The sequence below is a fragment of the Parus major genome, chromosome 26 (genome assembly GCF_001522545.3).
Source record: "Parus major isolate Abel chromosome 26, Parus_major1.1, whole genome shotgun sequence".
NCBI classification, from domain to species: domain Eukaryota; kingdom Metazoa; phylum Chordata; class Aves; order Passeriformes; family Paridae; genus Parus; species Parus major.
This window is the reverse complement of record NC_031795.1, coordinates 3,762,908-3,778,012: the sequence shown is the minus strand read 5'-3', so window position 1 is coordinate 3,778,012 and position 15,105 is coordinate 3,762,908. Positions and strand designations below refer to the sequence as shown.

The 15,105-nt window shown below is 53.7% G+C and overlaps 1 protein-coding gene across 2 annotated transcripts in view; it reads right to left on the bottom strand.

The window, feature by feature from the left end:
* FOXP4 (forkhead box P4) overlaps positions 1-12,705 on the bottom strand; it is a 36,109-nt gene extending 23,404 nt beyond the window's left edge. Inside the window, exons 1-2 of one of the 2 annotated variants that reach the window (XM_033519920.1) lie at positions 12,170-12,705; positions 4,528-4,617 (exon numbers count right to left, since the gene is read on the bottom strand). In XM_033519920.1, coding sequence (XP_033375811.1) covers positions 4,528-4,617; positions 12,170-12,370 — 291 coding nt within the window. In that variant the 5' untranslated portion in view covers positions 12,371-12,705. The remainder of the gene's footprint in view (positions 1-4,527; positions 4,618-12,169) is intronic. The other variant, XM_015650965.3, reaches the window with a different exon arrangement.
* Between the last annotated feature and the right edge of the window lie 2,400 nt (positions 12,706-15,105).

Here is a 15,105-nt window from a genome sequence, read left to right as displayed (position 1 = left end):
CACCCAGCTGCCTCCAGCCCCAGGCACCGGAGCAGCCGGGAAATGTCCTTGCAGCTGGCACATCCCTGGGGAAGCAGGTCCCGGCAGCAGCCCCGGAGCAGCAGCAGTGCCTGGGGACCAGCCCGACGCGTCACGAGCTGGCATCTGCCAGACACCGAGTCAGGAAGGGTTTGACTCACGCCTTGGCCGGCTGCCACCCCGCAGAAACTGCTTACTAACAGCTCTGGCTGCTCCCAGAAACACCCAGCACTGCTCCAGCCGGCCAGCAGCATCTCCAGGGGCTGCTTTTCCAGGCGGGCCCGCCTGTAATCCCCGTGCCAGAGGACGGGGCGGGAGCAGCAGGCGGTGGGTGGAAAAGCAGGCAGGTATTCCAGGGAATATTCCCTCCCTGAGCCAAAGCCAGCTGAGGGAAGCAGGACTTGGCCATGTGGAATGAGGCAGGATGGGGAGCGAGGCTCTTGAGAAATTTTTCCTAGATTTTTTTGGGTTGTTTTTACGGGAAGAGGATTGAACTCCCAGGCGTGAGGCAGAGTGGGGAAAGCCACGGCCCGGCGGCCTCGGCTCGCAGCAGGGCTGTCATCAGAGGGACAGTGCCCTCCTGACCCCGGGGACAGCTGGCTTGGCACGGCCTGGGGACATCCTCCGTCAGTCTCCAAACATCCCTGCTCCGGCTGTCAGGAGGTCACTGCAGGAGCCACCGCGTCCCCAAGGGCCACACGTCACCACCACTGTGGGAAGGGGCAGCTCCTGGTCCTTGCCTCAGCCACACAGCCCAAACCTCGTCCCCTCCATCCCTGCTGGCTCTGGGATCTTTGGGATGAACACCCCCTCTTTCTCTCTGGAGGGTGCTCCTGGTTTCCTGCAGAGCTCAGGGCTGCACATCCTTGCTCTGATCCAGTCTTGGGGTTTAACTCAGAAAACGTTTGTGCTGTTTTTCCTAATTTTAACCACTCTTTTCAAATCCAAACCAAATAGAAACAAACCAAGGAGGCTGGGAACAGAAGGGGGGACACAACCACCAAAAGCAGCTTTGAGTTGTGCTGTTTTAGGGGCAGGGGATGAGCAAATCCCACCCCAGAGCACCCAATTCTCACAGGACAAGAGCAACCCCAACCCCCCTGGCACATCCCAGCCTCCCTTCCTGCACCCAGCATCCCTGGGCGAGCTCCAAGATCCAGCTGGCTCAGACAGTCTGGGAGTGCTCCCAGTGCCCGGGGCCAGGCAGTGATGCCACTGACACCGAGGTGACCCCAGCCATGGCTTATAAACCCTGAAGGGTGGCACAGGGCCACCTAAATGCTGCTGTGCCCCCTCTGGACCTCACCAGGCTGGGATAAGGCAGATGTACACTAAAATCTGCCCAGGATCAAAGAAATGAAGCTGAGCCCCACATGCCAGGCTGGGTTTTGTGGCTGTGGGTGGTTTTAGGAACAATTTTAGGAACACTCTGAACAGCTCCAGCACCAAAGGTTCAAGTGCCCTGGGTGGGGTGGCAGCAGGGTGAGCAGGTGAGGGGACACCAGCGTGGAGGACACCAGGCCCTGATGCTCAGCTTCATGTGAGGAAAAGGAGGAATCAATCCCCGGCATGTTCAGCCCAACGTGTATCCTCGTTAGAGCGTCCTCATTAGCGCATCCTCATTAGTGCAGCCTTCCCGCTGGGGAGGCCCCAATCACACCTGGCTGGGCTCCAGTCGCTGCTTGGGGACAGTGGCAGCAGAGGTGACAGCACTGAGCCCCCTCCTCAGCCAGCCCCTGTCCCCAGCACCACCCAGGCAGGGTCCCTCCATCCCCTGCGTGGCCACGGGGTGCTGGCACAGCTCTCACACTGATTGTTCTACAGGGACTAAAGTGACTTTGCTCCTGTGTGAGCCCAAAACACCAGTCCCAGAGTGGGATGGTGGCAGTGGCACGGGGCTGGCAGTGCTGGGGGCTTTGGGATGGAGCAGGGACAGACAGGGATGCTCCAAGTTCAAATGGAAAAACCTCAGCACGAGCCCAGATGGACGGGCTGCTGGATTTTTTTTTTCCCGGAGAGGGAACGCAGAAGGGCTGGTATTGATCTGTCTTCATTACCCATTTCACTCAAGTTTCAAATCAACAAAATACACTTTTCTGCTCCGCTGCCCTCTCCGCTGCAGCAGACAAAAGAAAAGCAATTTCCCGCAGTTTGCTCCAAACTCCTCTCCTCCCTTCCCTGGGTGCCCTCCAGCCCCGCTCCCCTTCCAGCCACTTGATCCCAGCAGAGCTGGGAGACCCCCAGCTCTGAGGGCACCCAAAGAGGAACCCAAAGAGGCCTCCCAGGTGCCTCCAAGCCAGCACTGACAACTTGGGGTGCTGCCTTTCCAGCACCTCCTTCCATTTTTGTAAGGATTTGCTTTACTGGATCCCAGAGGGATCTGCTGCTCCCACCATCCCAGGATGACAATGCCCGGCAACACTGAAAGCAACATTTTGTCAATGCCCACCAAGTTTCCAAGAGTTTTAAAGCTGAAAAAGAAATAAACCTATTTTTAAGTGTTTTAGAAAACCCAAAGATGGGTTTTGGAGGATTTTCTCCTTTCCTGCAGCTGTAACTGGAGTGACAACGTGAGACTCTCCACACACACCTCCAGGCATCTGTGGGAAGAGGGTCCCTACTCCAAAAAAAACTCCCAATCCAAGATGCTGCTGAGCCCAGCAGCTCTCTGGTTGTTTTTAAGCGCAGCCTGTCAGGAATGTCATTAATATTCCTGCTGGCTTGGTGCCCCAAAAACATCCCAGCCCCATCAGTAGGGTGACAAGGAGAGTGCACGGTGTGGGCAAGCACAGGGGGTGTCCTGCTCTCCCTGACAGCACCAGGACCCTCCTGCTCATTCCCCCGGGACTGGGGGCCAGGAGCCGGCTGGCACGGAGCCGAGGGGAGACAAAATTCCCCATGGATGTGGAAATCCATTCCCAACTTGGGGGGCTGCACATCCACAGGCAGAGACCCAAGGCTGGCACCCCAAGGGCACCCTAATTCCCAAACATTCCCATTCTGCCATGCTTCCTGCTGCCTGCAAGCCAAGGAGGCTGTGCTGGGATCCAGCCTTCCTCCTCCTCCTCTTGCAGCCGTCCTGGCCAGTCTCATCCACACCACCGTGCCTTAGATAAACTTCCTTTCAAAGGAGTCTGCTTAATCCCCTATCTCCCCTCGGTCAGATCCCGCTCCAGCTGCCGGCGGGGCCGCGGGGGGAGGGATTGCCGGGCGCTGCTGAGTTATGAGCTATTTCTGACTCACGTCTACAACTTTCACAAGTCCTTTTTGCAACACGGAGAGAGAAAAAAAGGGAGGAGGGGAGGGAGGGAGAGAGGGAGGAAGGAGATCCAGTTCGCTCCGGCAAAAGGCGCTGGCCAGATGGGCAGGCAGGGAGGGGAGCAGCAGGCAAGGGAAGGACGGGATGTTCGGCTGCATCCAGCCGGGAATACCAGGGAGAGCAAGGAGGGATAAGCAGCAGGAGGAGGAGTGCAGGGACACACACCCACGGAGGGGAGCGAGGCGCCGGTTACCGGAATCTGACTTCACCCTCGCCGCCTTTGTCCTCTGCAGACATTTTCCATGCAGTGACTGCATTTCCTTCCTGCCGGCACCGCTGGAAAAAGCCGCCTGTTTGTGCCGTAGGAGCCCTGACTAATTCCCACTGCTCCCACCCAGCTGCTGCTTCCCAAGCCGGGGGTTCTGGGCTCTCCTGACCAGCCCTGGGATTTGCTGCTGGATGGCTCAGCCATGCCCTGGCACTCCAAGCCAGGAGAGGATCCCGGGATTGCCCATCCCAGCCTGGCTCCTGTTGCCACCTGGCTCAGCCTGGCACAGGCAGGACCTCCAGCTCCAAGAGCGCTTGTGCTAATTACTTTCCTTTGTTAATTAAACCCACGTGGCTCTAATAAGGTAACCTGCTGTTCTCCGATAAATTTAATTAGCCTGAAGGGAGAGCCCCTCCGCACAGCTATTTAAATTGTCACTTCCCATCGCCGGGGCTTGCTTCTCCCTGCCTCCCCCCTCTCTCCAGATTTCACCCCTCTCCTGCCCATTTTCTGCCCTTTTCCTTTGGCAGAGAAGGGGAGCAAACGGGAGGTTCCCCATGCCTACAGGAGCAGGATGTGCCTGCTCAAAGCCCATTTTCCCGTCAGTGCCACAAATCCCCATCCCAGCTGTCCCATCCTGGAGGACCTGCCCTGGCTCCAGCCCAAAGGCTTGTTCACTGTTCCAGCCCTGTGCCACCCTCACAGCACCCAGCATCAATCCTGGGATGCTCCAACCCCGGGAAACTGCATCCAAAACACTGTCCCAAAAAGCGGTGACACAAAACCTCCCCTCCCCAACCCTTCTCCATTCCCACACATACAAAAAAAACCTCCCAAGAAACTTCTGGAGGTTTCCAGAGGATTTAACTCCCAGAGTGCTCCACCCATTGAGGTGACAGGGGTTTGTGCTGTCACACAGCTGTGGCCCAGCCCTTCTCGGGAAGGGGGTGACAGGGGACACTTGCACATCCTCGGGGCTCACCTGCACCGCCGGCTGCTTGCCCTCGTTGCTGCTGGGGGAGCTGAGCCCCGTGGCCTGCTGCAGCAGGAACTGCCGAGCCACCTGCAGAGCCTGCAAGAGAGACACAGGGGTGGGCATCAGGAAGGCTCCCTCCTCCTCCTCCTCCTCCAGCTCTGGCTGCTTCTCCATGGATTTCATTCACGGGGTGGGTTTGATGCACAAGGAGCACCAGCGCTCCCCGATGCTCCCTCCTGCCACACCAGTACATCCCAGTCGAGACCAGCACTCTCCCAGCCCCCATGGGGACAGCCCTGTCCTCTTCCCAAAATCCAGGTCCAGCATTCCCAAAGCCCAGCCCTGGCACAGCCACCTGGAGATCTGGCTCCTGGCTGATTTATTCCAGAGCCACCACCACGTTCCTGCTGCTGTCCCTTGTGCCCAAAGCCACTGTGGGTATTTCATTTTATTAACTGGATTGAGGCACTGGAGCAGCAGACAGTTCCAGGTTTGGGTGAAGCCAAGTGCAGGATCCCAGGCTGAAACAATCCAGGAATGTGTCCAAATGGATTTGATGGTGACCCAGAAGGTGCTCAGCAGCCCACACAAGTGACCACCATGAAACCTGATTGTTTTTAGGGGGGTTTGCCTAGAAAAAGTGATGAGTTTCTTCAAGTTTTTTCACAGGGATGAAGGTGTTTCACTGGGAATACCACAAAAACAGGGAAAAAACATAGAAATGGATAAAATGCACTTGTGAAAAACACAGGTACAAGACAGCCATGCCCAGCACTGTGGGCAGCTGGAGAAAACAGGGGAAATTAAGGAAAATCCTACAAAGAGATGAGGAGGAAAGAGGAGCAAGTGTGAGCTGAGAAAAAGAGTTTGGGAGCCAGGAAAAGGAATAAAGCTCTGAGCAAAACAACCCAGTGCTCCCAGACCTGTTTGCTCCTTATCTTTTACAAGGATTCTTTTCCTTCCTTCTGGGTTTTTTGGGGCACATTTCTGAAAAATCTCCACCCTCCTTCCTCCCCCTCCCAAATCCATTCCCAGCTCAGCACACACCTCACCTGTCAATCCAAACCAAGGAGCACCCACAAAACCCTGACCCAGAGCCCCTCCTCAAATGGAGCATCCATGAAAAGTCATTCTCTGCATTTTAGATCCCATTTCAGCTCCTCCCTGTGCTCCTCTGCACAGGGAACTCTTGGGAAGGGCACATAAAAAATAAAGGATGCCCCAGCCGTGCCACATCTTTTTTTTTTTTTAGTGGATAAATCCACCTGACCTGGCCTGTGCAGCTGGACAGGCACTACAAGGGCATGTGGAAAATAAGAGGAAATTTCCAGCTGGAGGTTGAGAGCAAAGGGTTTAACAGACCCAGCTGTAAATTTTTATAAATAAATTAAATAAATAAATATTTTTTTTTTAATTTATAAAAAAATTTTAATTTCATAGCAGGGATCCCAAACCAAACACCCTGAGCACAGCACTGGGCACCCTTGGCTGTGTTTGTCACCATCACATGAACCAGACAGCCCCAAGAAAATTGAAACCTGAGGAATTAAATAAGCAAATGGATCCTAATTTCCTATTCCTGTGGTGAATTACCAGAGCTGTGCACCCAGAGCTGCCCCACGGCCACTGAGCACCCCCAAAACCACCCAACCAAAAACTTCCAAACTTCCTTTATCCAAACAATTTAAAACTCAGATCCTTGAGGACAGACACAGCAATTCCAGCTGAATTCCAGTGATTCCAGCTGGGAATCACTGCTGGAAAAATCCCACGGTCCAGATCTCAGAGCCACCTCAGCCCCAGTGTTTCTCCACGGGCATTTTATTTTCCCTGTTATTACCAGGGATAGATGTGCATCGCTAATGAAAGCGCAAAAACCCTGTGACAGTTATGACAGCTCAAGGTCTGATATTTTAATTACTTTTGGAAATGAAAACAGTAATTCCAGTTAAAAGTCAAGGTGGAGGAATCTGCTTGGAGGCAGCTCAGTGCCAGGCCCAATGGGTGCTGGAGCATTGGGCTGCATCCCACATCCCCACAGCAAATCCCTGAGCTTTAGCTGCTTTTCCAAGGGTCTTTTAGATGAGTTTTTCATGGATTTGGCTTCTCCATGTGCAATTCCTGCTGTATTTGCAAGCACCACCTCACAGAGGAGATCCAGTGAGGGCAGGCCCAGCGAGAGCAGACCCCTGCCCCAGCCTGGCAAAAATCAGCACAGCAGGGATTGAAAACACAGAGGGGAAAAGCCTCAGGAACAGAATTCCAGCACACAAAAAGTGCTGCACAAGACTTCTCCTGGAATTTTCTCTTCCCAAACCCAAGGCCTGGCTTTAGCTGCTTTTCCAAGGGTCTTTTAGATGAGTTTTTCATGGATTTGGCTTCTCCATGTGCAATTCCTGCTGTGTTTGCAAGCACCACCTCACAGAGGAGATCCAGTGAGGGCAGGCCCCTGCCCCGGCCTGGCAAAAATCAGCACAGCAGGGATTGAAAACACAGAGGGGGGAAAAGCCTCAGGAACACACAAAACACACATTTTCCAGCACACAAAAAGTGCTGCACAAGACTTCTCCCAGAATTTTCTCTTCCCAAACCCAAGGCCTGGCCAGCCTGGGGTGCCCGCCCGGCCTGGCCCCACCGCGCCGCCTCTCAGGGGGGAATTTAATTCACTCCCCGCTGGCTCCCTCACTTTGCTGTGCTCTGAAGCACGAAATTACAAAGATTTACAGGAAAAGAAACCCGACATGGCCTCACAATTGCACACAGGGGCCTCTCTGGCAGTGCCTGGAGCTGCCCCCTCCCTGGGCTCAGCCTGTGCACAGTGATGGAAACCTGTTGCAGAGCTGGGAAGAGCGTGTGGAGCAGCCAGGATGGAATTTTGGGATGCAGAGCCACCTGTCAGCTGCATTTGTTGCAGGAAGAGCAGCCCCGGGGTGGGGGATGAAGCTTTTCCATAGGGAAGTGTCACTCAGAGCCTCTCCTTGGGGCTGAGGAGGTGGGAAGCAGAAGGAAGAGCTTCTCTGTGGGAGTAGATGGGATTTTACCTCTGTGAACTACAAGAAAAGTTATTTATAAATAAAAATCAACCTATATCCCATTTCCTGGTGCACATCAGCCAGAACTGGGAATGAATTCCTGGTGTCCAACGCCTGGATGGCTCCCTCTGATCACCAATTGATCCCAGAAGAAGTTTGCAGTGTCTCAGACCCAGCCAGGGCTGATGTGGTTTGGCTCTGCCCTCCCCAAGAGCAAGCACATTCCAGGATGAGGAAGAGGATGGAGACCTGGACATTGCAGGGAAAGGTGGGAGATGCTGGCAGGTGTGTGCAGGGATGGGGTCAATAAACAGCCCAACCATGCAGGGATTAATCCCACCCTGCCAGGACCTGCTCCCACAGCACCAGAGGTTTCCCGGCTCTCGGGGTCCCCCCAGGGATGTTCCTCCCTCCTCTCAGACCCCAAATCCCTCCAGTTCTCTGGACCATCCCCAACTCCAGACATCTCATCCTCCAGCAGGGGAGCAGCCCCTTTTTCCAACTTCCACCCAGCCTACCTGAGGATTATCGTGATTTTTCCCTCTCCAGCCTGTGGGACTTCACACATCCACCCCTGGATGTGCTGGATGCTACTCCAGACCCCAGGAAGGGCAGATTTTAGCTGCTTTTTCCATGGTAAACACCACAAACTCCCTTTCTGCCATGGGGAAACACCTAGCTCCAGCCCTGGAAGAGCCCAGGGAGAGCTGCCTCACCCCACACCTTGGATTAATCCTCATCCCTGCCTTTTCCTCCTCCAAACCTGCCCCAACAGAGCCTCTCTGAAGCCTTCTGATTGGGAAGAAATGGGTCAAGAGCTCCGAAAAAAGTTTGGAGAGCATGGAGACATCCATGGGTCATAGAGCCTCCCCCTCAAAAAATTCAACCCAAAATAATCCCAGAACAAAGGAAAATTTTGCCTGGGGTATTTGAAAGTGCCTCATTAACCAGATATTTCACTTTATGAGGATGGAGTTTTTAATTCCAGCCGGGATGCTCCAGCTGGGAAGAGCTGCCCAAAATCAGCTGAGGGATTTTCCCCCTGGATCAGAGCTTTATATGGTGTTTTACCTTCCAAAAAGAGGAAAAGCACCTGAAAAATTCCATTGAAGCAAGAACTTCGCATGGAAAGAGGAAGGAAGGGAATTTTTATTTTCCCTTTCCCCTCCAATCCTTTTGGAGGGTGGAAAGAAGTTGGGAAGGGCTGAAAAAAAAAAAAAAAAAAGGTAAAAAAAAATAAGGAAGATTTTTTACACTAACCTCATAAAAATGACATCGTCACATTCCAGAATTAGCACCATTAAAACAACACACAGGGATATTTTTAGCTGGATATTAACAGTAAATGATGCCATATTGAGGAGCACTTCCACCAGCCCAGCCCTGGCCTTGCTTAACCACAACCAAATGGCTCCAAGAGATCCAAATGAACAAAAAAAATGACACAATTCCTCACAGGGAAATGGAAAAAAAAATCCTTTTTACACCCAGCTCCGTGTCTGTGGCCCAGCTCCAGCTGTTCTGCCCTGCTCCAGTGCTCCTGGACTTTATTCCTCTGCTTCTGACTCCTCAATCCTCACAGGCAAGGGGTTAAACTCAGCCCCACTAATTAAGAGCACAAGGAACACGCTCCTGACAATCCCAGCCCATGGAAAAAAAGGGGAAAAAAAGGAGAAAAAAAGGGGGGAAATGGGAGAAAAAAAGGGAGGGAAAAAGAAGAAAAACTGCTCCTGCATTTGTCCTCAGTGAAATATTAAATATGAATCAGGGAAGTGAAGAGAGAGATGAGTTTCTCTTAAGTGCTCCGGCCTCATTTTTATCTTAAATACCCTAATAATAGAGGATTACACAATATATTTGAGATGTGATCACATGTTTTATGGAATGGTATCTCTCCCAGGGCAGCAAAGTGCCTCTCCTCCCCCTCCACACCCTGCCCCAACTCCCAAAAAAGTCCCGTTTGCTCCTTCTCCAAAACAAGCCTTATTTTTGTTTATCCCTCCTCGTTTCTTTGACGTCTGTCTGCAGCACGCTGCAATTTTTTTTCGGCATTTTTTGCACCATGAAACAACCCCAAAGAACACCAGAGCAGCTGGATTTTCCGGATGTCTCCCTTTCCATGGACTGAGAGCTGGAAGGAGCTCCCGTGGCATGTCAGACTCGGGGATTGTCCCCTCGGTTCTCCCAGGACATCCCTGCTCCACCAGGTTCGCACGGATTTGGGTTCTCCACGTGCACCTCCTGCCGTGCCTGCAAGGATCTCTTTCCATTCTTTCTCTCCATTCCCTGCACCCCAAAGCTGCAGGGACCCCATTCTCTGCACCCCGTGCATTTAAACACCAGCTGCTGGCTAAAAGTTGGAATTTTTTGCAGGAAGTCAGCAAAAAAAATAACCCTGGAAAACCCCAAATCGTGGCTGAGCAGCGCTTGTTATCCCCACTCCCCTAAAATTCCAGAGGATCCCCCAGCACAGGGATGTGCCAGCCCCATCACCCCGCTGCCCGTTTCCTTCCTCCACCGGGAATTCCGGGGGGATCCAGCCTGGCAGGGGGGGCTGGCGGATCCCTTTGGAGCCCGGCAGTGCCGGAGGTCCCTCCACGTTCCCACAGCAACGGCGGGGGGGTCCCGGGCCGGGGGCTGCCCCCCGGTGCCCCCGGGCGACCTCTCCCCTCCGCCAGCCCCGGCACAAAGCGGGCGTGAGCTATTGAGGCTTTTCAGCCCCATCCCGAGCATTGAAATCCAGGGATTTAACCCCAGCGCCAGCCCCCCGGGCTGCGGGAGAGAGGAGGGGAGGAGGGAGGGGAGGAAGGGGAGGGGGATGCCCTTTCCCCACCCCACCAGCCGCCTGCTCTCCCCTCCCAGGCTCTACGGGATGCTTGGAAGTGGTGTGGATTGGGAAGATGGAAGGATGATGGATGGATGGATGGATGGATGGATGGATGGATGGTGAGGGAATGTTGTGCTCCGGAGTGCAGCAGAGCTGGGTGATCCTGTCTCAGCAATCCAGGCTGGAGCTGCCACACACCCCAAAACAACACCCCACAACACCCCCATGGCCTCAATCCCCCACCCCACTCCAGACAGCACCCTTGGAGAGGAGCTTTAACCCAAAAATTCCCTGCAAAGACTTGTTTGGCTTCACCCTTGTACAAGCAGCGATGTCACAGGAACCAAAAAAAGTCAAATCCAGCCCAAAATGGGAGCATGGGCTCCCAAGAAAGAAATCCCCACAGACACGAAGCTTTAGGCCCACTGGGATGAGAGGTGGATCCCACCCCTGCAGGGCTCTTGGGGGGGATTTCACCAAGTTCCACAGGAATCAGGATTGAGTGCCGACACTCCGGGATGAGGGAGCACACGGGAAGAGCCCATCCGCCCGAGAACCCGCCGAGAACGCTGGATGCTCCCGGGGATGGAGCAAAGCCTCCATCAAGCACCTAATTGTCCAAAACTCCCGCAGTGGGGACATTTATTCCTGACCCCAGCTGGTGCTCAGCCTGCTCCCTGAAGCAGGAAGATGGATAATCCTTGGGATAGGTCCTCTCCCTTCCATACAAGTGAAGGTGTCACTTGGTTTTTTTGGAAGTTCACCAAACCCTCTGCTTTAACAATCCCATGTGCCAGCCAGCTTCCCACCAGGAATCCACCAGGAGAAACGCCAAGGTGGTAAAATTAAACATCAGCCTTCACCAGGAGCATCCACAAGGATGGCAAACCCGACGTTCTGGAGGAGATCCCCTCGTTTCACAGCCACGATTTGCATCTTTTTGGCTGGGGGGGACACGGATCTCCCGTTAGCCGGTGGAATTCCAGGAGGGAGAGCAGGCAGCTCCTCGGAGGGGCCCTGGCAGCGGCATTACACGCATGATTACCCTTTGGATGCGGGGAACAGGGGCTTAGCGGCGTGCGGAACGCCTGTTATCCAGGTAATGGATTTACAGCACTCCCTACTAAAGTATCAGACACAGCAATTTTTTACAGCTTTCACGCTGGAATTTATGGCTCAGGGAAGCGATCTCCGCACGAGGAGAGGGATCATTGCCTTATTTAGTAGCCGAGGAGGGAAATTGATGTTTTTTTGCCAAAGTTTGTTTGGAAAGGTGAGTCCCCAGGGCTGAGAGGGGACGCGTGCGGCAGGGGCGACCCGAGGGGCACATCCAGAGCTGCTGCACACACATGTCACTGTCACACGTGTCCTGGGCCATGTGGCTGAGGTTCAATCTCCCCAGAGATTCCCCCAGGGAATGGGAAAGCAGCTCCTGGACAACCAAAATCCTCTCAGGGAGCTGCTGCTCCTGGAGTTACGGCCAAGGTTTTTGGTGTCCCTCAGATTGATGGGGGGTAGAGCAGACAGGACCTTCCCCCCAGAACAGCAACAGCCCACGAGCTGTGGGGATGGAAGAGCTCTGCTTCCCAAGGGATGTGGGACAAGGACAAACCCCTGCTTTTCGGGGCAGCACCTGCAGCCCAGCTCGACCAGGAACGGCCAAACCTGGTGGAAATCCAACCCCGAGAACAAAGCGGGGCAAAACCTGCTCTTGTTCCCAAACCACATCCTCCAAGGACCCGGCTGCCTCATGTAAGCCAGGTTCGAAGGAACAGGTTTCCCGGCCTACCTGCTGCTGCTGGAAGTGCAGGAGCTCCACGGGGCTCATCTCTCCGTTGGCCTCGGCTCCGGCAGCTCCGTCGCGGCCGCCGCCCCCGGGGCCGCCCCCACTGCCGCCACCGCCGCCATCGGGCTGATTGCTGAGGCTGCTCACCCCGTTCTGCGCCGACGGCGTGGAACGGATCGTCTCCGAGGCAGATTCAACCATCATGACTCGCTAGCAGGACCTACAGAGGGGAGAGAAGAGCCTGAGAACGGGGGCTGGCATCCCTGGCTGTCCCAGATCCCAGTGGGATGGGGTGTCGAACTCTGTTGGGTTTTAGCTGTGCTCAATTCACCCCAACAGAGAAACAGCTGCCACAAATACGCTGCACATCTCTAGGTGAAGCAAGTGCAACCCACTCCTTAGGAAAACCCACAATTCCAGCATTCCCTGAGCCTGGTGCAAGGCACAGAGCTCCAGGAATCCGTTTGTTTTCCCCAAATCCCAAAGTATTTCACGGTGAGAGCGTAGCCGAAGCCCCAGTGAGGCAGCACACCGAACACAGGGAACCTGCACCTTGGATTCCACCCTGAAAATCCTAACAAAGTTGAAACATTCCCTCCAAGTGCTTCATCTCCCAGCAAACCACCACTTCCCAGCAGGAAAAAACCACCTGGCAGGGAAAAACCACCTGGCAGAAGGTGCCAGGCTGAGGAAACCCAAAGGAACGGCAGAGCTGGGATGTGGAAATGAGAGCACGGTGACATACAGGTTGGAAAATCCTTCCTTGCTCCCAGTTTTTGCTCAGTGGGCTTGGATGAGCAGCAGGTTGGTGGTTGTGAAGCTGAGGGTGCCTTTTTCTGGGAGAAACTCCAGGATTTGGGCTGGCACTGGAGGAAACAGGACCAGCACACCCACCACTAGTCTCTGCCACATCCAGCTGGTGCCACATCCAGCCCTGACACAGAAAAGTGGCAGCACAGAATCCACCCAGAGCGAGGGTCTCTCCCTCCTTCCCAACACGTTTTCCTCCCTGGAAAAGCAGTTTTATTTCCACACCCCTCCATCCCACCAGCACGGGCTCAGCGCTCACCCACCGCCGCTCACCGAGTTTGTAACAAGACAGGAACAAAAACAGAGGGATGGGATGAAAAAACACCACCTCCCTTTCTCCTTCCCCACTCTTTTTTTCCCCTATTTCCCCCCTCCACACCCCAAAAGGCAGCGAGACAAACCAGGAACAACATAATTGCTGAAATGTGGCGTGTAATAATCGCTATTCAGGGGCTGATCATTCATATTAAACAGGGAGCAGCGAGCTGCTCATTTGCATGTTGGAGATTATCTGCATTTCAAAAGTCATTTCCGCAGGGGATATGAGTGACATCCATTCCCAAGGGGAGCTCCTGGCTCCCTCCCACTGTCCCAGGGCTCTGGGGCTGACACACCGGTGGCTGTGGGACAGCCCAAGGTTAAGGGGATTATTGGGATTTGGGTTTGGTTGGAGCACGGCGTGGTTGGAGAAGCTTCCCAAGGATGGGATGCTCACAGGATGCTGAGTTAGGAGCAAAAATCTGCAATAAACCCCTCACCTTTTGCCTTAAAACTACGTTTTTTTCTTCCCCACTTAGAATTTCAATGATTTCAAGTTCAGAAATATGAGATTATTGCTGTTCCTGTTCCCATTTTCCCTCTGAAATCCACGGGGAATGCTCCGTGTCTGACACTCCAACGGCATCACCAGGGCCAGAAACTCATCAGGATTCAAGCAGGGATTTGACTTTTACACGGAGAACAGGAATATCCAGAGTTACAACAGGAAGTATTAAAAAAGGCCAAAAAAAAAAGAAAAAAAAGAAAGAAAAAAAAAAAAGAAAAAAAAATTGGTTTTGGAAAGGATATAAAACTTTCCTGGCTTCGGGCATAAACTGGAGTTTAACTGTTGGGAATTAGGAGGAAATCTCTGCTGCTGGAGGAGCCGTGGGCTCGCTCTGGTGGTTCCAGCCCCTGCCAGAGGCGGGATGCTGGAGCAGATTCCTGCAGCCCGGGTGATTCCCGGAGCTGGGGACACCGGGCCAGCTGAGTTCCCTCTCCAAGTCCTGTAAAACTCCACTTCCCGTTCCCAAACCCCTCTGGGATGCTGGAGTGTCTGGGATCCCAACAACGCTGCGAGGGAAGTCATAAAAGAAAGTCATCATCATAATAATGGAAATATTTCCATTCCTATAAAAAAGTTTTACAAAACCTTAAAGAAAAAAAAAAAAGGGGGGGAGAGAATAAAAAAATAAAAACGAAGCCGCTGTCTGCGAGGTTATGAAGCGGATTTAAATTTGGAACAAGCACTTTTCCAGCCAGGACGGATCCGGGATGACTGGGAAGAGCAGAACTCGGCTGAACGATGCCGGAGCACACGTGCAGCCCTGCACAGAGCCGGGAGGGATCCGCAGCATCCCAGCTCCTGCTGCTCATCCCTCGCAGTTCAAACACGAGCAATATTCCAGGGATTCTCCGTACGCGGCATCCGGAGGGGCTCGGCAGGATCAGACCTTCCCCCAGGCAGAGAGGCAGGGACGGTGTCCAGACAGTCAGCGGGAAGATCCAACACCACCCGCATCCAGTGGGGAAGGGTGGGTTTGGTTAAAACGGGAGGGAGGAGCCCCCTTCCAACGGCAACAGCAACAGAAGCTGCACAAATGGATCGTTAATTACCATTAATTACCATTTCAGACTCCCGAGCTCCGCCGCCGAACCACCGCTCTGCCTTTTTTGTTCCCCCCTTTTATCCAACCACGCACCTTCCACAGGACAAAGGGAAGGAAACGGAGAATTACAAACGGAGCAACGAATCCCCCAGCCTTCGGCAGGACCATATGGCAACGAGGGTGTATTAATTACCGTGGCTTTTAATTAACAATTGCTTCATCTGAGCAGTAACATTTCCTTGACATCCCCCGACTCGCCGC